This window comes from Tursiops truncatus, chromosome 10 (assembly GCF_011762595.2).
Source record: "Tursiops truncatus isolate mTurTru1 chromosome 10, mTurTru1.mat.Y, whole genome shotgun sequence".
NCBI lineage: Eukaryota > Metazoa > Chordata > Mammalia > Artiodactyla > Delphinidae > Tursiops > Tursiops truncatus.
Window position 1 is genome coordinate 101,103,973 of NC_047043.1, and position 21,784 is coordinate 101,125,756.

A 21,784-nucleotide genomic window follows, 5' to 3' on the forward strand; every position below is an offset into this window, starting at 1 on the left:
TGTGGACAGACGCAGTCTGTGCTCCTCCTTTATCTTTGTCAGTGTTACCTCTGTGGGAGAGCGGTGGGGAGACCAGGGCGCCTTCCAGGGACCTGAGACCGGCCAGTGCACGCAAGCAGGCGCCCGGCGGGCCGCCCGTTACCATGGAGACGGGGTCCTCGCCCCTGGGCGCCGCCATCTTGGGGCGCCAGCGGGCCCAATGGGCGGCTGCGCCGTGGCGGACGCGGGGTACGCGCGCGGATGGGCCACCCGCGGCCTAGCTCAGTCACGGCCATGGAGGCGCCCGCAGCTCGCCTGCTGCCGCTGCTGCTGCTGATCTGGGCCTGGGCTCCGGCGCCGGGCCGCGCCTCCACGGAGGCGCCGCCGCTGATCAACGAGGACGTGAAGCGCACTGTGGACCTGAGCAGCCACTTGGCCAAGGTGACGGCCGAGGTGGTCCTGGCGCACGCGGGCGGTAGCTCCTCGCCCCGCGTCGCCTCCTTCCTACTGGCTCTGGAGCCCGAGCTGGAGGCGCGGCTGGCGTACCTCGGCGTGCAGGTGAGCTGGGCCCGGGGACACGGGCTGGCCGGGAGGACCGGCGCCCGTCCCCGCCCCGGACACGTCAGCCCCAGCCGGCGGCGCAGGCGGCTGGGCCCGTGGCCTGCGGGGGCGCCGCGCGGTGGTGCGGCCGGAGCGCGGATTCGCCAGGGAGCTGGGCTCCGTCCAGTGCGATCGCAAATGGAGCAGCTCCCCTGCTTCCAAGTTTGGAATCGTTTGAAACCGTTGTTAATATAACGCACTTCTTACGGTTGCGAACGGCGGCTTCAAAAAATTTCCTTTTCCTTAAAGTTAGTTTAAAAACTCGTGCAAGTAATACAGTACAGAAAGGGAAAGTCCAGTTCTCTCCCTCGCCCCGACCGGTTCTCATTCTTACAGTAACGCAGTAAATGCCTCCCAACTTTGCTTCTGTTCTTCCATGCATTTCAGTGGTCATTTTTATGCCTCTCAAGGAAGCAGTGTTGGCTTTGGGAATAGAGGGAATATACGTATACAGAGGTTTGCCTTCTATTACTGTTTTCCTTAAACAGCATCCATTAAGTGATTACCCAGTTATTGGTTTGGAGAATAGTCATTCCAGTGTCGTATTTCTTCTTAGCGTACCTGACTGCTGAATTTGGAGCTATAAAGTTACCTTTATGGAGATCATGCTTCCGAAATGACTCCTGTTCCCTTATCATGCTTTGTCCATGATGAAACACGCAGTTTTACTTAAAGGTTTGTGGAAGGATGGATTAAAACTTCATTTGAATGTTCTGAATGTTAAATCCCATTCTTTTATAAAAGCAAGTTGTCATTTAGTGAGGTTGCCACAGTATAACAAGACGACAGCAGAAGCTATCTGGCCATCATGCCGGAGAGCGCTTAACTGGTGTCCTAACTGAGAATTTACCTTGTGTCGGGTATTGTGGTAGGTATTTTAAGTACATTCTCATTTAACTCTCATAAGAGCCCTTCAAGGTGTACTGTTACTGCTGGTGAGGACTGCAGTCTGGGAGGTTAAGTTGTTTAACCTACATGATGTCTTAGAATAAAGAGTCAGGTTAGTTTCTTTCACACTTTGTGTGTGTGTGTGTGTTCTTCAGTGTACGACATTGCCTCTTGTGGCCTAGATGGTGTGAGGTAGGGTTCTGTTGGGGTATAAAACCTGTAGTCCCATCACCAGGTTTATTCAGAACCATTTTTTGATTTGTGGTCCAAGAGCGAGATGAGTCAAACGGGTGTATGTGCTCCCTTGTACCCCTATCCCAATGGGAAACGTAACTGGATGATAAACTTAACCAAGAGATGTGTATTTTCCAACAACTGACTGGGAGGCTTTGGTGAGGTTGCTAGAAACTGTTTCAGTGAATTATCTTCAACACTACATGTAGAAGTTTAGGAACTGGTAGAGGAGGCGGGGATGATTATCGACTAGGAGCCAGTGGTTCCTTGTCTTTTTACTACCAAAGACTTATCTTACTATTTTTGCTTTCATTTGGATCCTATATTTGAAATATTTTGTTTCTCTAACCTTTTATTAGATTACACATTGAATCTAGTAAATATTTAGAAGTGATAATAAATATTTCTTAAGACAAATCAACATATAACTGAACAATGAGAGTTCCTGATAAGCACAAGTATACTAGAATGTTCCCACTGTGATAGGATTCTAGTAAAAGTAGTGAAATTTGTTGTTTTTATTAGGCTGTACACCTTTGTTGAGGATGATTGTATGATAACTTTTAGGCTTTTTGAAATATGACAAATAGCTTTCTCATTATAGCTTTGTATACCCGATTGGGAATCACTGGTCCAGTCTTAAAAGGTGGTCTTAAATATTTTTTCTTTTGGTGGAGGTTGGGTTGGCAAAGAGATCAGTGCTGTGTGTGTAAGTTTTTCCCTTAGAATCTGTTCCACAGTCTCATTCAAGATGCCTGCTCTTTCTCAGAAAGACCCTGCAGCCTGCCGGAGTTGGCATCCTTTTCCTGGTTGCACAGCTGGTTGCAATGAAGGATAAGAATAAAAGAGTGTGCCACACAGTAGCCATTGCTTTTGCCGCTGTTAACTTCTTTTGCGCAACTAAAATCAGTTTTGGTTATGCATGAGACTTTTCTTCTACAACAGTAAATAGGGACTTCCCTGGTAGTGCAGTGGTTAAGAATCCACCTGCCAGTGCAGGGGACACGGGTTCAAGCCCTGGTCCAGGAATATCCCACATGTTGCGGAGCAACTAAGCTCGTGTGCCACAACTACTGAGCCTGCGCTCTACAGTCCTTGAGCCACAACTACTGAGCCCATGCGCCGCAACTACTGAAGCCCGCACCGCACACTCTGGGGCCTGTGTGCCGCAGCAAGAGAAGCCACTGCAATGAGAAGCCCGCACGCTGCAACGAAGAGTAGCCCCTGCTCGCCACAACTAGAGAAAGCCCTTGCGCAGCAACGAAGAGCCAACGCAGCCAAAATAAAAAATGAAAAAATAAAAGTAATAAACAATACTGGGACTTTTTCTATGCATAGCCATATTGGAATGTAAATGAAGAAGAAAACGTCCAGAAAGAAACCTTTCTGGCCTTTCTATTTGGAAGTGTAAACTGTGTTTGGAAGCGTAATTTTAATTTGTATGTGTGTATTTGATCATTCAGGAAAATATGATTTTCTAGAGCATATCATACAGCTTATTCAGTGCAAAAGTAGGTCTTTTGACACTGTTCTTGTATTTCACTTGAAAAATTGTTACTGAAACCAGCAAAGTTCTGGTGGTTTGAATGTTTTAATGTGGACTTCTGCGGCAGTTAGTTAATTGTTGACTCAAAATTCAGAGACTAAAAGACAAAAAAGAATAACTTCCTTTGTCCTTTTACAGGTGAAGGGAGAGGATGAGGAAGAGAACAATCTGGAAGTACGAGAAACCAAAATTAAGGATAAAAGGTAAGGTAACGGTCAGCATATCTGTGTCTGTCTTGCCTTGTCTGGTTGTAGGTTATCACATCAGGGCTGGAATCATAACTAGGAGAGTCGCTTAGAATGGGCCCAGCATGTTAGAGGCTGTCTCAGTTAGTAGAGTGGGTGGTAGCAGGCGACAGGCTCCCTGCATTCTGGACCCGTTTATGATGTCTTTTCTGACTCCTCGTGCTGAAACTGGACTCCCCTGAGAGTGGCAGTGTGTTTCACAACAGGAAAGTAGTTACTTCCATGCCACATCAGGTCTCTAATCTATGGGGGTAGGGATCCCCAGCCAACAGATGGGAAACCGGTGGGTGGGACCTGCGGGCTGTTTGCCTCAGCAGACACCTTCCCATCGCTGCTTGGCTACCGTCCTGTTTCCAAGGGGTAGACAGCCTTACCACACCTCCTCGCCAGCCTTCACGGCGCTGAAAGTGATGCCTTTTATTTTATTTTATTATTATTTTTTTATTTTTAAAAAATTTTGACTGCGTTGGGTCTTTGTTGCTGCGCGGGCTTTCTCTAGTTGCGGTAAGCGGGGGCTGCTCTTCGTCATGGTGCGCGGGCTTCTCATTGCGGTGGCTTCCCTTGTTGCGGAGCGCAGGCTCTAGGGTGCACGGGCTTCAGTAGTTGTGGCACGCGGGCTCTAGAGCGCAGGCTGAGTAGTTGTGGCACACAGGCTTAGTTACTCCGCGGCATGTGGGATCTTCCCGGACCAGGGCTCGAACCCGTGTCTCTTGTGTTGGCAGGCGGACTCTCAACCACTGTGCCACCAGGGAAACCCAACAGTGATGCTTTTTCACAGGAGGTAGACTGAGCTCTTTGAACATGAAGCCTGGGTTTGAACTTGCCGCCTTCTCTGCTCTAACCTCAGTACCTAGCAGGGGGCCTGACACTTGTTTTTTATTTTAAAACACTTTACTAAGGATAGTTTTCAAACACACGTTAAAAAGCAGGAAGGGACTTCCCTGGTGGCGCAGCAGTTAAGAATCCGCCTGCCAATGCAGGGGACACCAGGGTTCAAGCCCTGGTCCGGGAAGATACCACATGCTGTGGAGCAACTAAGCCCGTGCGCCACAACTACTGAGCCCGCAAGCCACAACTACTGAGCCCGTGCACCACAACTACTGAAGCCCGCGCGCCTAGAGCCCGTGCTCCGCAACAAGAGAAGCCACCGCAATGAGAAGCCTGCACACCGCAACGAAGAGTAGCCCCCGCTCGCTGCAACTAGAGAAAGCCCGCGTGCAGCAACAAAGACCCAACCCAGCCAAACAAAAAATAAATAAAATAAATAAATAAACGCCAAATAAATAAATTTTTAAAAAGGCTTAAATTAATAGGTTGAAGGTGATCTCTTAGAAGTAACTGCTTTTATCTTGGTACAAAATTTTGCTGTGATTTTAAGCTGCTGTACTCTTTTCAGTTTCTTGGTCTCTCTTAATTGTTTCTCCTCATCCTTGCTCCAGCGGGAGATTCTTCACCGTCAAGCTCCCAGTCGCTCTTGATCCCGGGGCCAAGGTTTCAGTCATTGTGGAAGCCGTTTATACCCATGTGCTTCAGCCATATCCAACCCAGATCACCCAGTCGGAGAAACAGTTTGTGGTGTTTGAGGGGAACCATTATTTCTACTCTCCCTACCCGACCAAGACACAAACCATGCGTGTGAAACTCGCCTCCCGAAACGTGGAGAGCTACACCAAGTTGGGGAACCCCACGCGCTCCGAGGACCTCCTGGATTACGGACCTTTCCGCGATGTCCCTGCCTATAGTCAGGTGGGCCCTTGTGGAGTCCAGGCCACCCCTGTCTGCTTCAGGGACATATCTCCTGTGGGGCTGACTACGCGTTGAGGGGCTTGGGTGGGAATCCAAAGCACCATGTCAGATCATCCCCAGAGTTTTAACCTGCCGAGAAGTGACTCCATGGGGCTCACTGTCCTCATTCTGGGAGTTCAGATAGAGGCTGGGGCTTGAGGAGGGCTTTCTAAAGGAGGTGGGAGTTGGGGGAGCAGGAAACCAGGCATTCTGGGCAGAGGCGATGGAGGGACAAAGGCGCGGGGATGGGAAAACCTGAGCTGTGCTGGTCCTGGTGGCTGGGGTTAGCTGCTGGTGGTGTTGCTGAGCCTAGGGCGTGAGCCTTAAAGGCAGAGGGAGTGATGAAGGCGTAAAAAAGATGTTGTTATTATGGGACGTTTCAAACACACGGAAGTATGGAGTATCGTAAACGGACAGCCATCTGTCGCTGAGATTCAGTGGTTGTCAGGCTATTGCTACAATGCTTCAGCCGTCCTTTCGTCTTTTCTTTGCTCTGTACTCTCAGGATAGAGTTTTTGAAGTACAAGTTTTCAAATCAAAGCATATAAACATTTAAAAATCTCTTGCTGTACTGCCAAATGCTTTTTCAGAAAATTTAGCCAGTGTATTACGGCACCAGCACTATGGAACTGCCAGTTTCCCCATAGCCGTGCCGGTATTGGCATTAAATGCTGTTAACTACAATTATAATAAAATAGCAAAACAAAATAACCTTATCTTGTCTACTTCTTGGACTTTTGGGAAAGAAAGGTGTTTTTCTGGTTCTTTTGGCCTTTAACTTTTTCTTTTTCTTCCATTTTTAAGGAGATTAAATTGACATACAGCCCTGAGTAAGTTCAAGGGGTACAGCGTCGTGATTTGACTTATATCATGAAGTGATGATCGCAGGAGCTAGTGCACGTGCATCATCTCATACAGATACAAAATTAAAGAAATAGACACTGTTCAGGCCTCGGCTCCAGTTTTGGGTGCTTCATATATAAATTATATGGAACGAGGGGCCGTGAAATTAAAATAAAAAAAATTAAGGAAATAGAAAAAAAATTTTTCCTGTGATAAGAACTCTTAGGATTTACTCTCTTAGCTTTCATATGGAATGTACAGCAGTGCTAATTATATTTATCACGTTGTATGTCACTTCCCTAGTGCTTATTTATGTTACAGCTGGAAGTTTGGACCTTTTGACCACCTTCCTCCAATTCTCCCTCCGTCCCGCCTCTGCCTCTCGGGGCCACAAATCTGATCTCTTTCTCTATGAGTTTGTTTGTTTGGTTTTTGGTTTTCGAAGTGTAATTGACCTACAACACTATGTTAGTTCCTGTTATACAATATATTGATTCAGTATTTCTGTACATTTCAAAACGATCGCCACCATAAGTGCAGTTAGGATATGTCACCATACAAAGATATTACGTAGTTATTGACTTCGCCACACTGTACATTTCATACTTGTCTCATTTATTTTGCAACTGGAAGGTTGTACCTCTTAATGTGCCTCACCTATTTCTCTCCCTCCCTGACCCCCCTCTCCCCTCTGGCAACCACCTGTTTGTTCTCTATATCTATAACTCTGTTTCTATTTTGTTCATTTGTTTTCTAGATTCCACATATAAGTGAAATCATACAGTATTTGCCTTTTTCTGATTTACTTCATTTAGCATAGTATCCTCTAGATCCATCCATGTTGTCACAAATGGCAAGATTCCATTCTTTTTTATGACTGAGTAGTGTTCCACTGTGTGTGTGTGTGTGTGTGTGTGTGTGTGTGTGTGTGTGTGTGTGTGTGTGTGTGTGTGTGTGTGTGTGTATCTCACATCTTCTTTATCCATTCATCTATTGATGGGCACTTAGGTTGCTTCTGTATCTTGGCTGTTGTAAATGATGCTGCTGTGAACTTTGAGGTGCATATAACTTTTCTAATGAGTGTTTTACATTTTGTTTGGATAAATACCCAGGAGTAGAATTGCTGGGTCATATGGTAGTCGTATTTTTAATTTTTTAAGGAATCTCCATACTGTTTTCTGTTGTGGCTGCCCCAGTTTACATTCCCAGCAACAGTGCATGAGGTTTCCTTTTTCTCTACATCCTCTCTAACACTTGTTATTTATTATCTTTTGATGATAGCCGTTCTGACAGACGTGGAGTGATAGTACCTCATTGTGGTTTTGATTTGCCTTTGCCTGATGATGCGTGATGTTGAGCATGTTCTCATTTGTCTGTTGGCTCTCTGAATATCTTCCTTGGAAAAATGTTCAGATCCTCTGCCCATTTGTAAATTGGGTCCTTTGTTTTTTGATGTCAGGTTGTAGGAGTTCTTTGTACAGTTTGGATGTTAATCCCCTATTGGCTGTATCATTTGCAAATATCTTCTTCCATTCAGTAGGCAACCTTTTCGTTTTGTTGGTAGTTTCCTTAGCTGTACAAAAGCTTTTTAATTTGATGTTTTTCTGGTCTTTTTGTAATTTTACTTTTAAAAAATTTTGTTATTCAGTTTATTTAAATTAAAAAGAAACAAAACAGTTCACCCATTTCTCCCACCCATGCCTCTGGCAACCACCAATCTGTATCTGTGACCAGAAAGATTTCTTAATACTAACTGCTGGGCCTCTGGGTTTTTTATTTGTAAAATTGGGGATAAGTAGTATTTACTTCGTTGTGATGTTTTGAGGATTAAATGAAATTATGTGCTTATTCAGAGCTCATAAAGAGTGCCTGATACATACATACATGTCAACTCCATAAACGTTATCTTAAAAAGTCTCTTCTGTGAACTTTTCTAGATGACTTTTCTTCAGGTTAGAACAATCCAGTAATGCTACGTGTCTCCCTCAGTTATGAGTTATTTGTTAGCTCACTGGTGAGAGGTTATGTCTTCTCTGTTAGATCTTATATTTATTTCCTAGTTACAGTTTTTCTTTATTTACAGCTTAAGATTTTATTTTATTTTAAAACTGTAAAAATTGCTTTAAAAAATCAATTTAAAAAGCTCATTTGCAGAAATTTGGAAAATAAAAACTACAAGGAGAAAGTAGAAATAATCTGTAATTCTGTTTCCTATCTGTGTTGAGATTCTCATGTATCTCAGTTCAGGTTCTGTTCTCTTTTTCTCACATAGTCGCTATAAAATAATAAGTATAGACAATTTTGTTTGTACAACAAATGATGTTTATGTTGGAACCTAAAACAGCTTTGTGTATCCTATCTTTCCAATTAATAATATATCGTGACTATTTCCATGCCATTACGTTAGAGACAGCACAATTTAACCATTCTGTTGCACACATTAGATGTGTCACAGTTTAACCGTCCTGGTACTGATTGTTTCCAATCAATTTGCTTTAAGCTAGTGTTGATTCCTCTGTCACCAAACTTTGAGCTGCTTGTTTCCTTCCTCTCCAGGACACTTTTAAAGTACATTCTGAGAACAACAGCCCTTTCCTGACCATCACCAGCATGACCCGAGTCATCGAGGTCTCCCACTGGGGTAACATTGCTGTGGAGGAAAACGTGGACCTGAAGCACACAGGGGCTGTGCTGAAGGGGCCTTTTTCGCGCTATGATTACCAGAGACAGCCAGATAGTGGAGTCTCCTCCATCCGTTCTTTTAAGGTATGGACTGTTGGACTTGGACATTGGGGAAAGTATGACTATCACATCTGTCCTTTCTTTTGCTTTTTGAAAGTAGCTAATTATGGACAGTCATTGGGATTGACTGGTGTTCAGGTAGTTGAGTGATGGTGTTAGAACCAACAGAATGTTAAAAAAAAAAAATTGCCTCCAGGAGTTCCCTGTCGGCCCAGTGGTTAGAACTTGGCATTTTCACTGCTGTGGCCCAGGTTCAATCCCTGGTTGGGGAACTAGCATCAAGGCCAAAAAAAAAAGCCCCCATTTATATAAGTAGGTCATGTTTTTTAAAGAAAATTTGAATAATGGAAAAAGGAAAAACAAACCCAGGCACTAGTTTTTCTGACACACTTTTATATATTTCCTTTTTCTTTTATAATGCTGTTTTTAAAAAACATTTGATCGTATTGCATATACAGTTTGCATATACAGTTTTGTATCTTTTTCTGTCTTATAAATGAAATCCTAGAAGCATTTTCACGTACTTAAGTATTACAGAAGCGCTCACTGTGCAAACAGAGGCATTACATTTTCCTCTCAATTATCAAAATTTGCTTACAGATTTGGAAATAAATAATTAAAAATAAGTAAAGATTTTAAAAAATTAGTTAAAAATATTAGGTGGAGAAACCCCTTTCATAAGTAAACCATAAACCACCTAGCGATTTCATGTGATTTCCTCCGTCTTTAGTTTGCTCGCCTGCAAAATAACTTAGATGATTTTTACCTTTGTATTAAGTCTTTAGCATCTGCAAAGGTATTTATGAGTCTGTTACTTACTGTTTAGAAGAGTTTGGCTATTTACTGACGTTGATTGAGAAGCAGATGAGGTATCTAGATATTCTGGAGCCTTTGGGGGGAAGTTAGACTTTGCTCAGGTTGTTCACAGTTTGGAGACTACGAAGCAGTGATGTGGTGAAGAGCTTGGTGCAGGAAGTCTCTTCTGGACTTAGGATCGCTTCCTCTGCGTCGGTTTCTGGAGTCTTCAGAAGGCATGCTCACTCTCTTGCAGACCATCCTTCCTGCTGCTGCACAGGATGTTTATTATCGGGATGAGATTGGCAATGTTTCCACCAGCCACCTTCTTATTTTGGATGACTCCGTAGAGATGGAAATCCGGCCTCGCTTTCCTCTTTTCGGCGGGTGGAAGACCCATTACATCGTCGGCTACAACCTCCCAAGCTATGAGTACCTCTATAATTTGGGTCAGTTTTCAATTGTTGGGGAGTTGAAAAGGGAAAGACTGTCTTTTTCTTTAATTTCCTGTGGGTTTGTTTTGTGTTGTGTCGTGTGTGTGTGTGTGTGTGTGTGTGTGTGTGTGTGTGTGATAATTGCCAGTCCTTTTAGATGGGGAGAGGGTATTCTCTTGTCATTCTTAGGAAGGCTGGGATATCAGCAACAACTTTTCATGGGTGAGTAAAAATTACTGTTGTAAAAGTGATACCTGCGTATGGTAATCAATTCACATAGGACAGTAAAAAGCTTCTTCTTATCCCCAGTTCTAGCATAAGAAGGAACTGCTTAAATTCTTTAAATTTGAAATATTTAAAAAATAAAAAATTCAGAGAATAATAAACATTTTTACACAAGCACCCAGAACTATTGATTATAAACATTTTGTCATATTTCCAAGTCTTTCTTTTTAAAACCTTTTTAATGCAAAATAAAATCTAGTAAATCATACAAATGTAAAGTTCAGTAAATTATAAGAGGAGCACCTTGTAACCATCACTCAGGTCAAGAAAGTGAAATTGGCCAGCCACTCAGAAGGCCCTCATGTACCTCCTCTTTTCCCCACAACAGCGATCACCGTCCTGGCTTTTGGGAGACACTCTCTTGAATTTCTTCATCGTTCTATCACCCACTTGTATGTCTCTAGATACTCCAGTTCTGCGTTTTTCAAAAAAGTTGATTTGTCTTGTCAGCCTCTAGTAATCCACAGTTTCCTCCTCCATCTGTTTTCCTCATGGTTTAGCTGTTGAAGAAGTTGACCTTATTTGTAGTGTAGCCCATGGTCTGGATTTTGCTGATTGCGGGTCAGAGTGCAGGGCAGCACATTCCTCTGTCTTCCGTATTTCTAGCCCATTAACAGCTGTCTCTGGAGCCTGATGAGACTCAGGTCGATCCTTTCAGCAAGACTCAGCTGATGTGTTCTTTCATTGAAGGCACACAGTCGGTGGTGGCTGTTGTCTCCTTTTGTGACGTTCAGGGCCTAGATTCTAGTACTTTACTTAGGAGAAAGACACGCACAAAACCAGTCACAGCTATGTCTGCTTGACCCTCCAGGAGACCAGTATGCATTGAAGATGAGGCTTGTGGACCACGTGTTTGATGAACAAGTGATAGACTCTCTGACTGTGAAAATCATCCTGCCAGAAGGGGCCAAGTGAGTCTGACCTCCCTTCCTGTCTCCCTTCCTGGTGGTGCCCTCTTGGCACCTCAGTGGGACGTTGGGTTCTAGGGCGCAGAGGAGGGGCTTCTGGTGGAGTTTAAACTGAGACATTTGACTCAGTGAGGGCACAAGATGCACTTATGAGCTATCCCAACACAGCCCTTTCTGTGACAGGGGCAGGATTCATAGCAGGCCAGAGTGATGGCCTGAGTCCGATGAGGTGACTGGCAAAAGGAAAGAACTGCAAAGTTGAGGCAGCTGGGTGGCCTTGGGCTGTGCTCCTAGGAAGGGGAGGGATAGTGGAGAGGGCTTTGTCTTGTCCTGGGCGTGTCACACCAGGTTCAGAAGGTGGGGGGGAGGGTGGTCTCAGATGGTATATCAGGTTCCATGGTTATAAACAGAGGGAGCTGTCTTTGGCCAGTTTAAGCAGAAAGGAAGGAATCTGGAAGGGTAAGGGATCTCATCAAATGTTGGCCTAAGGTGAAGAACCAGGCTTGGGAAAGGACAGAGCCACAGCGTCTCTAGGGTCCACTTGGCAGAAACCAGCTGACACTCACAGGGCCCCCTGCCCTTGGCATGGGCGACAAAACATTCTCATGCTCAGGGCTTTCTGACAGTGGGTCCGCGGTCTCAGGGGGTTGGGTGTTCCCTGTGATGGGAGGGGAAGAGAGTGGAGTAGAACTCGTGACCCTGGAAGACCCCTTGGGCCTTGGATCCTCACTGTGAACCTAGTTGGTCAGTGCAGTTTGTGTGAGGCTCAGTTTCCTCCCATTGGCATCTAGAAACATCCAAGTGGACAGTCCCTATGAGATCAGCCGAGCCCCTGATGAGCTGCACTACACCTACCTGGACACGTTTGGCCGCCCCGTGATCGTGGCCCACAAGAAAAACCTGGTGGAGCAGCACATTCAGGACATGGTGGTATGCGCTCCACAGCCCTGCCCCCCAGGCCTCCTCCCTGGACAGTGGCTGCAGGGTCAGGGACTTGCCATCCTCTCCTCCTTGCCTGGAGTGGTTTGGGCACAGCCGCCTCTGGGGGCGGGGGTGGGGCACATGGTGGGGGCAGCCCGGACAGTTGTAGGCCTGGCGAGGCCCCTTCGCCCCCAGGTTTCCGAGTCCGGGTGGACCCGTGTGTCAGCGTGTGTTCCTGGCTCCCCCCAGGTGCACTACACCTTCAACAAGGTGCTCATGCTGCAGGAGCCCCTGCTGGTGGTGGCTGCCTTCTACGTCCTGTTCTTCACCGTCATCGTCTACGTCAGGCTGGACTTCTCCATCACAAAGGTACCCAACTCGGCCGTCTGCAGTGCGTGCTTGACTCGCTTTCCCAGCGCCCGGCCGCGCGACATACACCTCTGCCTGCTCGTGGCCTCAGCTGACCGTTACCCTAGAGACCCCTCCTTTTGTTGCTGTGGTCACGGACATGCACTGTTGAAGGAGACAGGTTGCTGCTGGCGGCCAGTTCCGTGGGGAGAGGCGGTGGGCAGAGCGTGTGCCCAGAAAGGCTCGCGGGGAAGTGACTGGCAGAAGAGGTGGGGCGGGGCCTTTGCCTCAGGGAGCAGCTTGTGGGACAGCGTGGCAGGCTTTTGCTGGGGCCTGTGGGTGGCAGTTGGTACGAATGAGCAAGGACGTTGGTCTGGCTGGTTCCGTAGACCAGCGAGGCTGCCCTGGGGTAGGGGTGCCACCAGGGCAGCTGCTCACCTTGTCACACAGAAGGGCTGAGTCTAGGTTTTACTGTGACATATCCCCATTTCCTAAGCTATATTAATTTTAAAAATCCCGAGTTTTAAAATAATTCTGCATTTAGACATTTTACAAGAATAGTAAAACGAACTCTTGTGCACTCTTCACCTGGACGGAGTGGTTAACATTTGGCCTGTCGTATGTACTCTTCCTGAGCCGTTTAAGTTGCCCGCCTCCCTTGAATACTTAGGCGTGTGCACAGCCTGACCCCAAGGGCCCCGTTTCATAGAGCCAGAGCACGATGATCGAAGTCCGGAATGTGACGTTGCTCTAATAACAACCAGCACCCAGTCCAGGCTCAAATTTTGCTGATCGCCCCAAGGGTAACTTCTATAGCCATTCTTTTTCATACTTCAGAATTCAGTTGATGATGCATTGCATTTAGTTGTCATATTTCCTTAGTCTGCTTTAATCTGGGACATTCCTCGGCCTTGTGTGTACGTTAGGTTTCTTATGTTTCTCCTTGAAAATGCAGATTATGCATTTTTGGCAAGAACATTATGAAGTGGTGCTGTGTCTGCAGTGCATCACGTCGGGAGGTACCTGATGTCATTTGGTCCGGGGTTGGTGATACTGACTCTCCTTGGTTGAGTTGGTGCCTTTCTTGGTTTATTCACTGTAACGTTACTATTTTTCTTTGCAATTAATACATAATCTGTTTGGGGCTATATATAAATATCATATATATTCACCCATTAGTTACAGTATTTATTACTAATTCTTATCTGAATCTGATAGTTGTGGTGGCTGAAAAACTATGGTGCCTTTTACCTTACTAGGTGGTTTTCTACTATAAGGAAAAGCTTTTCTTGTTGGTTGGTTGGTTCATTATTCGTTTGGATTCATGTGTTATTTTACTGGATTACTGTCCACTGTGCCGTTCCTTTTGATGCTCAAGTGTCCCAGGTTTGACTGTCTTTCCGTCTACATCGTATTTTTGTGCACTTCCTTATTGTAGCGTGCAGCAGTACGTTTCCGGCATATCTTGTACTTTCTCCGAGGAGCTCCGGTTCCTTTCAGTGCAGAATGGTACCTGGAGACCATGATCCGGGAGCTGGTTGTGATCACTGCTCCTGGAGCATCTCTGCTCCTCAGCCCTTTCAGCAGACAGAGCCGGGAGATAAATACATGTGGTATTTGAAATATGAGTTATTCCAGTCTAACCCCGCAGGGTTCTTTGCCTGGATCCCAACATCAGTGTGTTTGTTTATTTGCTGAAGTCTATAAACAAAACAAAACAGTTCCACAGTTGCTGCACTCATACCACTACAAACACCAAACCTGCCAGTAGAGCGCCAGGTTTCTTGGCAGTTCTTTTTGTCTTTATTTTTTAAAATAAATTTATTTATTTATTTATTTTTGGCTGCATTGGGTCTTCGTTGCTGCGTCCAGGCTTTCTCTAGTTGCGGCAAGCGGGGGCTACTCTTCGTTGCGGTGCGTGGGCTTCTCGTTGCGGTGGTTTCTCTTGTTGTGGAGCACGGGCTCGAGGCTCCTGGGCTTCAGTAGTTGTGGCACACGGGATCAGTCGTTGTGGCTCGCAGGCTCTAGAGTGTGGGCTCAGTAGTTGTGGTGCACGGGCTTAGCTGCTCCGTGGCATGCGGGATCTTCCGGTATCGGGGATCGAACCCATGTCCCCTGCATTGGCAGGCGGATTCTCAACCACTGTGCCACTAGGGAAGCCCTCTTTTTGTCTTTAGATTGAGACCATAGTGTCAGAGTCTGTGATCCCAAGGTAGTTAGTTGCTCTGTTCTTCTTTCCCTGGTTACTCATTTGAAAGGTATTAGGTTCATTGATGCTTGAATTTTATTCTGGTTTCTTCCTCCATCATTAGTAATATTTAATGTTGGTTGTGATACCGTAAAACACTAACAAAGTTCTAAATTGAGAACTTGAAAATGGTGTGGTTTCCTCCACCCTGTCCCACCCTGCCTTGTAGGGAACAATTTCATCAGTCCCCTAGGTAGCCTTTCTGATTTGTTTATTTTGCAAAAATAGGCAGATATTTAATTCTTATTTTCTTCTTTTGTACACAAAAGGTAGCAACAGCATATCTATTTTTCACTGCTTTTTTCACTTAACTAACGTATCCTGAAAATCACTCATATCAGTTCATAGAGAGCTTTCTTCCTTGTTATTTTTTTATAGCTGCAGAGGACTCTCTTGTATGGATAAGTCATAGTTTATTCAACTGATTTCCTGTGTATACATCTCTATTTTAAAGCTTTGATAATTTACTGAGGAAAAAAAAACTAATTGTGGGCCAAATCGACCTTCTGCAGGCCAGAGTCAGCCTTTGAGCATGCCCGGTTAGGGCTTCTGCAGTAGCCCACTGGTTAGGGATTCTGGGGAGTACATGGGGCTGCGTCTGAAGGGCCTTGGCTGGCTAAGGAGCTTGGGCTTCATCCTTTAGGTCCTGGAAACACGTCCTGGAAGTCTTCCCCGGCCTGAGATGGAATTTCTCCTCCCTCAGCACCTCATACCCCTCTCACGGTGCACCCTGGCATTAGTATCCCTTTTATACCAGTGTGTCTGTCCTGCTGGACTTGGATGTGAACGTCTGCTTCATCTTCCTGTCCCCTGTCCTGCCCATTGCTGAACCGTTCCAGGGTCAGTGTCGGCAAGAGTGTGATTCTCTGACTTTCCAAGATGGTGGCTTTTCTCGTTTGTGTGCTAGTGGTGGGTGCTCCTTGGGAGGAGAAGGTCGCAGTGGGCTCAGGGCTGGATGTCATCACACACGGTGTCTCTCCCCCAGGATCCGGCTGCAGAAGCCAGGATGAAGGTGGCCTGCATCACAGAGCAGGTCTTGACCCTGGTCAACAAGAGACTAGGTCTCTACCGTCACTTTGATGAGACAGTCAATAGGTACAAACAGTCCCGGGACGTGTCCACCCTCAACAGTGGCAAGAAGAGCCTGGAAACGGAGCACAAGGCCTTGGCCTCTGAGGTGGCGCTGCTGCAGTCCAGGCTGAAGACGGAGGGCTCCGACCTGTGCGACAGAGTAAGTGCCTGCCATCGCCGTGTCACCCGGCTCCTTCCTGCCTCGCCCAGCGTGGCCTTGCTCGCCGCTGGCCTGTGGGTGGGTGCGCCCAGTTACGGCCGCGTCGCGTGGTGCCGACCCTTGGGGTGGAACGAGATTTGGGCTCTTGGTTGTGAGCTGGATTTGGAGGAAGTGCCGCTGGCCTCCACAGCACTGGTGTTGAGAGCAGCTGCTTCCTCTCCTGGAGGCCAGACCGGACAAGGCTCCAGATTGCTCGGGCTGCAGGGAGAAGCACCCAGACTTAGAATTGTGGGTTTGACTCCAGGCTCTGATTCAGACTTTCTGAACCTGAGCAGGTTACCTAACTTGTGTGCCTCAGTTTCCTCATCTCTAAAATGGGGGAGCTGTTAATCCTTACTGAGCTCACAGCGGTCATGTGAAATGAGTTAGTGCATGTGAAGCGCTGGGAACCCTGCCTAGGATGTGCTGCATGAGTTCTTGGTGCCTGTAAATGAGGCTGAAAGCCCCCGGGGTGCCCCTCTCCACACGCCCCCACCCACTCCTGCTCCGTCTCTGCACCCCTCTGTGAAACCACGTATCCGTGTGCTTAAGTATTTATCGTGCGTCAGCTCCTGAGGGTGCGATGCCTCATCTGTCGTCACTGCTGTTTTCCAGTGTAGCGTCGTGCCTGGCTTCATGGCTCACAAGTGTTTGTTGAGTGTTGAATCAATGTGGCTATAAAAGGCCTCAGCCAAAAAAAAAAAAAAAAAAAAAAAGGCCTCAGCCTGACACCCAGTTGGTGATAACAGGAGTCGCCCGCCCGCGGCCGTTGGCCCTCTGCCCGACCAAATCCCTGGCCAAGTTTGGCCGTGGGAGGGAAGAGAACGAACGTTCACTGAGTGCCTGCATGTGTCCGGCACTGTGCCGGGGGGTGTCGGTGTTTCCACACTTGGTCCGTACAGTCTCTCCGCATCTGGGGCCGGGGGTGGTGAAGGGACTGGCTCACAGGGGCCAGAGCTTGTGGGAACAGGCCTTACAGGGGGTGAAGCTGGCCTCTCCCTCCACAGCAGCCCTTCTGCCCTGGGCGGCGGGGGTGGGGGGGGGTGTCTGTGGGGCGGGGCCGCGGAGGACACTCGAGCCCTGCCCTGCTCTTGCCTCGGCCAGGTGAGCGAAATGCAGAAACTGGACGCGCAGGTCAAGGAGCTGGTACTGAAGTCGGCAGTGGAGGCCGAGCGGCTGGTGGCTGGCAAGCTCAAGAAAGACACGTACATCGAGAACGAGAAGCTCATCTCGGGAAAGCGACAGGAGCTGGTCACCAAGATCGACCACATCCTGGATGCCCTGTAGCCCTGCACTTCCAGAGGGCAGGGTGGGAGTGGTGAACATCAAGGCCAGCAAATGCTGGCTTCTGTATTTTGCAAAAGGCCTTCCAGGAAGAAAGAAGCCAGGCTCTGCCTCAGGCAATACAAGAAGTTTTTGTCCCTAAAATGTTCCTTTAAAAAAAAAAACAAAAAAACTTAAATGTTTTTAAAAACAAAATATTTTTGTGTTTTGAACAAAGAAATTTTTGAGTTGGTTTTGTTTGTTCTGAAGCCTAGGATATTCTTTCCACCTGTAAGCCCCTTGTTTTATGCCCTTCTAATTCCTGATGTTTGGGTATTTTACAGGCGTGTGTGTATGTTTTTTAAAGCATGTGTGACCAAATGAAAATAAAGCTGGAACGGTGAACATCTGTTCTGTTCTGTTGAACGCCTCTCATAACTTATTTCTTAACTTTGGGGATAGTACTTTTATCAAGTGCTTTTTATCCATTAAATAATGGATTCGCTCCTGAGAGCAAGTCTGCATGGCAAGTACTGGTTACATTTTACATGTTAGAACACTGACGCCACAAAGGTAAAGTGGCCTAGGTAAGGTCCCAGAACAGAGTGGTGGGGTGTCACAGTGCTTGTGTCATGGGCTCTTCTGGGCACTAAGGAAACAATGAGCAGGGCAGAGATGGCTCTTGTGGAGAACAGTCACGTGATCAACACAGACTCATAGTCACAAACTGATAGAACCCTGTAAGGAAGAGGGACAGGGTCCTCTGATGGTAAATACAGGAGAGCACTGGATGGGGAAAGTTTCCCTGAGAAAGTGGCATAGCATGTGCCAAGGCCCTGGGGCTTGAGGACCTGAAGGGAGTCCAGAGAGTGGGGTACGAAGTGTATGACACAGGGCTGCAGAGCTGGAAGAGCCCAGACAAGACAGGGCTTTACAGGTCGGCCCAGGCTTTTGGCTTGACCCTAAAGTCAAGGGAAGACCGAGCCGTGTATGAGAGACACGCTTAGCTTTGATTTTGGCTGAGAACGAACTGAAGGCTATAAGTAGATGTGGGAGAAGGCCTGCCAGCCTGCTGTAACCCAGGCAGAAGATGAAGGCGTGGGCCAGGGTGGTGATGTAGGGACACGGATGGACTGGAGAGACTTATGTGGGGGAATCGGCTGCTGAGTGATCAACTCCCTCCACTCCACTCTCCTCCCCGCCTAGGGTGGACGCCTTAGCCTCACCTAGTGAAGTCCTGCTCGTTCTTCAGGAAACAGCTTAGGTACTGCCCCCGGGAAGCCTTCCACGCCCTCTGGGACCCATCCTGTCGTGCTCTCTTGTGGTACCCTGTAGCCGTCCTCCACATCTTCCAGCGCTGTCGGAACGCGCGTGATCACTGGACCAGCCCTGATGAGGCAGAGGTCTCGCCTGATACGCTCACCCTCGTGTTATCAGCTAGATGTTCAAATCAGCGTGTGATACCCAGCTGGTGCCTTCCATCTTGGTGGGGAGGGTGGCAGGATGGCTGTGCCATTCACCTAATGTGGGGAAGTCTGCACGAGGCCAGTTTTGAGGAAGACGATGATGAATTCTGTTTCAGACCTGGTGAGGGGGTGTGTGTGCCTGAGCCGCCCGGTGGGACCGTCCGTGGGAGCTGGATATTCGGCGTGGAGACGGCTGCGGAAACGGCGAGCTGGAGGCTGCGGGTCCACTGCCGGGGAAGGGTGTGGGGTGGTGGAGACCCAGGACTGAGTATTAGGGCCCCAGGGTGCCGCGGCCGCCTGGAGCACGACGCTGCGCGGGTGCGGCAAGGGAGCGCAGGACCGCGTGGACTCGGGCAGTGTGTGTCTCGGGTCTACCAAGAGGAGGCTGTGGGGTTTCGGAGCGGGTCGTTGAGGTGGTGACTGCAGAACTGCGTGGCTGGGCGGTGGGGACGGGCGCGGGACCGCGGGGAGGCTTCCCGGTGCAACTGACAGGTTGAGGATGGACGGGTTCAGGTGTGTTAACTGCCGTCGCGGAGTGTCCGGTGGGAGTGGGAGGCTGAAGAGGAAATGATGGAGGACAGTGTAAGGGCTTGAGGCGGGGGGCGGGGAGGGTACGGAAGACGCTCGCTCCAGAGCGGGGCTGCACGACTCCCGGTCCCACCGGCACTGTGGTCTCGGGGAGCCTGGGAGACCGACGGGCGGTGTTCGGTTAGCCCTCGGGAGGGAACAGGTGACGGTACCTCGCGGCCGCTCCCTCAGCCTTAATGCTGGCTCCTCCGAAGAGCTTCTGGCCGCGCCGGGTCCTCGGGTTCCGCTCTCGAGGCCGCAGGCGGGGCTCCGCTCGGCCGCGGCCCCGGGCTGCAGGGCGGGCTCCCCTGGGGCGGGGGCCGCCTCGGCCGGCTGTTAGGCAGCTTCTCCTCCAGCCTCCCCGCCCGCCTAGTTCGGGTAAATCCCTCACTTCGGAGCAGGGAAGGGAAGAACCGCGGTTAGAAACCGAGGGTCGTGCCGGCGGGCGCCCTCTGCTGGGCCGGCGGGCCGCGCGCAAGCCGGGGAGCAAGCTGCTTGGCGCCCTCGCGACTCCCGGAAACCCGCCGACACTACACGGGCTGCGCCGGGTGCGCAGGCGCGGAGGGCCCGCCGGGAAGACGCGGCTAGGGGAGCCGCGCATGCGCAAGGCCGCACCCCTGGTGAAGCCGAGGGCTCTAGCGGTGGTGCCACCTAGGGGCGGGAGCCGGGAGTCGCTGCCCGGCCTGGACCAGACTTGCGCTGGGCCGGCAGGAGCCCGGGCCTCGTCCATCACCCCAGCGGGACCCGGGCTAGGCCTGCGCGCCCGCTGCCCCAGCTCCGCGCAACCCCAGCTCTGGGGCGCGGGCCCCCCTGTTCCTACCTGGTCCTGGATTCCCTAGTGGCCAGCGGGGCCTGGTTCCCCCTCCTAAGCCCGGGGCGAGGGTGGACTGGCCTGGCCCGTGGTGCACGGCGAGGTGCCCCAGACACAGACACGTTCACTGGTCGAGGACCAGCCTCCTCCCTGGGCCCACAGTGGGGAGTGGGCGCTCCTGGGCCACGTGCGGTCTAGGCACCCAGGCCAGCCTGCTATCCAGCCCATCACCCGACCCCACCGTCCAGCCCATCACCCGACCCCGCCGTCCAGCCCATCATCCGACCCCGCTGTCCACCTCGTTTTCCAGCCCCGCTGTCCAGCCCCATCGTCCAGCCTGCCTCCTCCACGGATGGGCCTCGAGCTGCCCACGGCCGCGGGGGGTCAGAGGGAGGAAAAGGTGGCTGAAGAAGAGGGCCGTGTGTCAGTCTCCCTCTCCATTTGTCTTGGAGGCTGACATGGAGAAACCCCAGAGGGCCAAGTGCGCCCTCACAGTTTCACCACAAGTATCCTGGCCGGGCGTCTGGCGCCGAGCTGATAGTGCAGCCCGGCCGCAGCCCCGCCGGAAGCGCTGCCAGCGGTTGGGGCCGCGGCCCAGACAGGAAAGGCCCCCGCGCCCGGCCCGCGGCCTCACTACGCCGGCTGCTTCCCCGACGGCGGGGCCAGACCGGAGCCCAGTGGCCGGGGACCGGGACCCGGACCTGGGGACCCACCTGTCACCTGCCTGGAGGTGACACGGAGGGAAGATGGAGCCTGCAGCCTGGGCCTGACCTAAGCCAGTGGAAGGGCGTCCTCTCCCTCCCATGGCCGAGCCCTCGTGGTGCCCCCCACCCAGCTGTTTACATTCCCATCGTCCCTGCCGTCGCTGGTTCCATGGTCACTGTGACAGGCCCAGAACCAACTGCAGGGAAACAGAAGTGAACAGAAGGCCACGGTATTGGCCGTGGGGAAGAGCAGGCCGAATGGGACACAGTTAAGAGGAGTGGTCAGAGGGCCTGGAGGAGTTGCAGGTGGGGATGGTGGGGAGGGAGGAGCCCAGACTCCAGCCCCCTTTTTGCCTTTCCTTCAGGAGGTGAAATCCAGAAAGGTATGTTTTAAGATGAGAAAGACAGGAGCCCCTTTCAATGCTGGAGGGAAGGAAGGAGGTCATGGGGAGGGAAAGGTCGCAGATCCAGGAGAGAAGGCGCTGGTCAAGAGAAGGAGTCCCGGACAGCAGGACTGGACGGGATTGAGGGCTGAACGGGGATTTCAAGGGAGATCTCTGAGCAGTTGGCCGTGCCTCCCCCCAGCTCCGTGGAGGAAAGCGGCGGAGACCCCGTCCAGCTTTGCCTCCCAGGTGACCTTCCCGACTCCCCAGGTGGCTGGGAGGCCCCTACCTTACACCAACCGGCACTGCTCTCTGAGGTGCAGCGACTGCTTCCTGCCCCAGCCCAGGAGCTCGCTCTCTGCGGGGCCGAAGAGGCAGCATGTCGAGGCTGCAAATGATGCATTTCACAAATATCTTTACTCTGTCTCAGGCACAGTTCTAGACACTGGGGATACAGCAAGGAGGCAAAGTGCTGTGCGACTTTCAGGAGGACGAGAAACTAGAAAATAAATCACTGTG

At 49.8% G+C, this 21,784-nt stretch overlaps 2 protein-coding genes across 3 annotated transcripts; one reads left to right on the top strand and one right to left on the bottom strand.

Moving 5' to 3' along the window:
- Positions 1-215: 215 nt before the first annotated feature.
- Positions 216-17,739, top strand: RPN1 (ribophorin I). Its single transcript, XM_004316880.4, has 10 exons — positions 216-537; positions 3,386-3,450; positions 4,932-5,238; positions 8,677-8,886; positions 9,914-10,106; positions 11,188-11,287; positions 12,076-12,214; positions 12,455-12,574; positions 15,787-16,032; positions 17,176-17,739. Exons 1-10 carry the CDS (start codon positions 241-243, stop codon positions 17,356-17,358), a joined length of 1,860 nt encoding a protein of 619 aa, XP_004316928.2. The 5' UTR covers positions 216-240; the 3' UTR covers positions 17,359-17,739.
- Positions 6,589-19,969, bottom strand: LOC117313986 (uncharacterized). 2 transcript variants are annotated; one of them, XR_004528674.2, is made up of 3 exons: positions 19,541-19,969; positions 18,561-19,356; positions 6,589-16,290 (listed from the first exon to the last, which is right to left on the bottom strand). XR_004528674.2 is itself a non-coding variant. In XM_033865534.1 (2 exons), exons 1-2 carry the CDS (start codon positions 19,966-19,968, stop codon positions 18,855-18,857), a joined length of 930 nt encoding a protein of 309 aa, XP_033721425.1. In that variant the 5' UTR covers position 19,969; the 3' UTR covers positions 17,534-18,854. The 2 variants fall into 2 exon arrangements, 1 of the variants encoding a protein (XP_033721425.1); XM_033865534.1 differs by lacking the exon at positions 6,589-16,290 and having other exon boundaries at positions 17,534-19,356.
- Between the last annotated feature and the right edge of the window lie 1,815 nt (positions 19,970-21,784).

Coding starts and splice junctions, on each gene's coding strand:
- LOC117313986 (XM_033865534.1), bottom strand. CDS start 19,968: ATGCGCGGCTCCCCTAGCCGCGTCTTCCCGGCGGGCCCTCCGCGCCTG. Junction 19,357..19,540: donor GCTGAGGGAGCGGCCGCGAG/GTACCGTCACCT, acceptor TTTCCTCTTCAG/CCTCCCACTCCCACCGGACA.
- RPN1 (XM_004316880.4), top strand. CDS start 241: ATGGGCCACCCGCGGCCTAGCTCAGTCACGGCCATGGAGGCGCCCGCA. Junction 5,239..8,676: donor ATGTCCCTGCCTATAGTCAG/GTGGGCCCTTGT, acceptor CTTCCTCTCCAG/GACACTTTTAAAGTACATTC. Junction 8,887..9,913: donor CCTCCATCCGTTCTTTTAAG/GTATGGACTGTT, acceptor ACTCTCTTGCAG/ACCATCCTTCCTGCTGCTGC.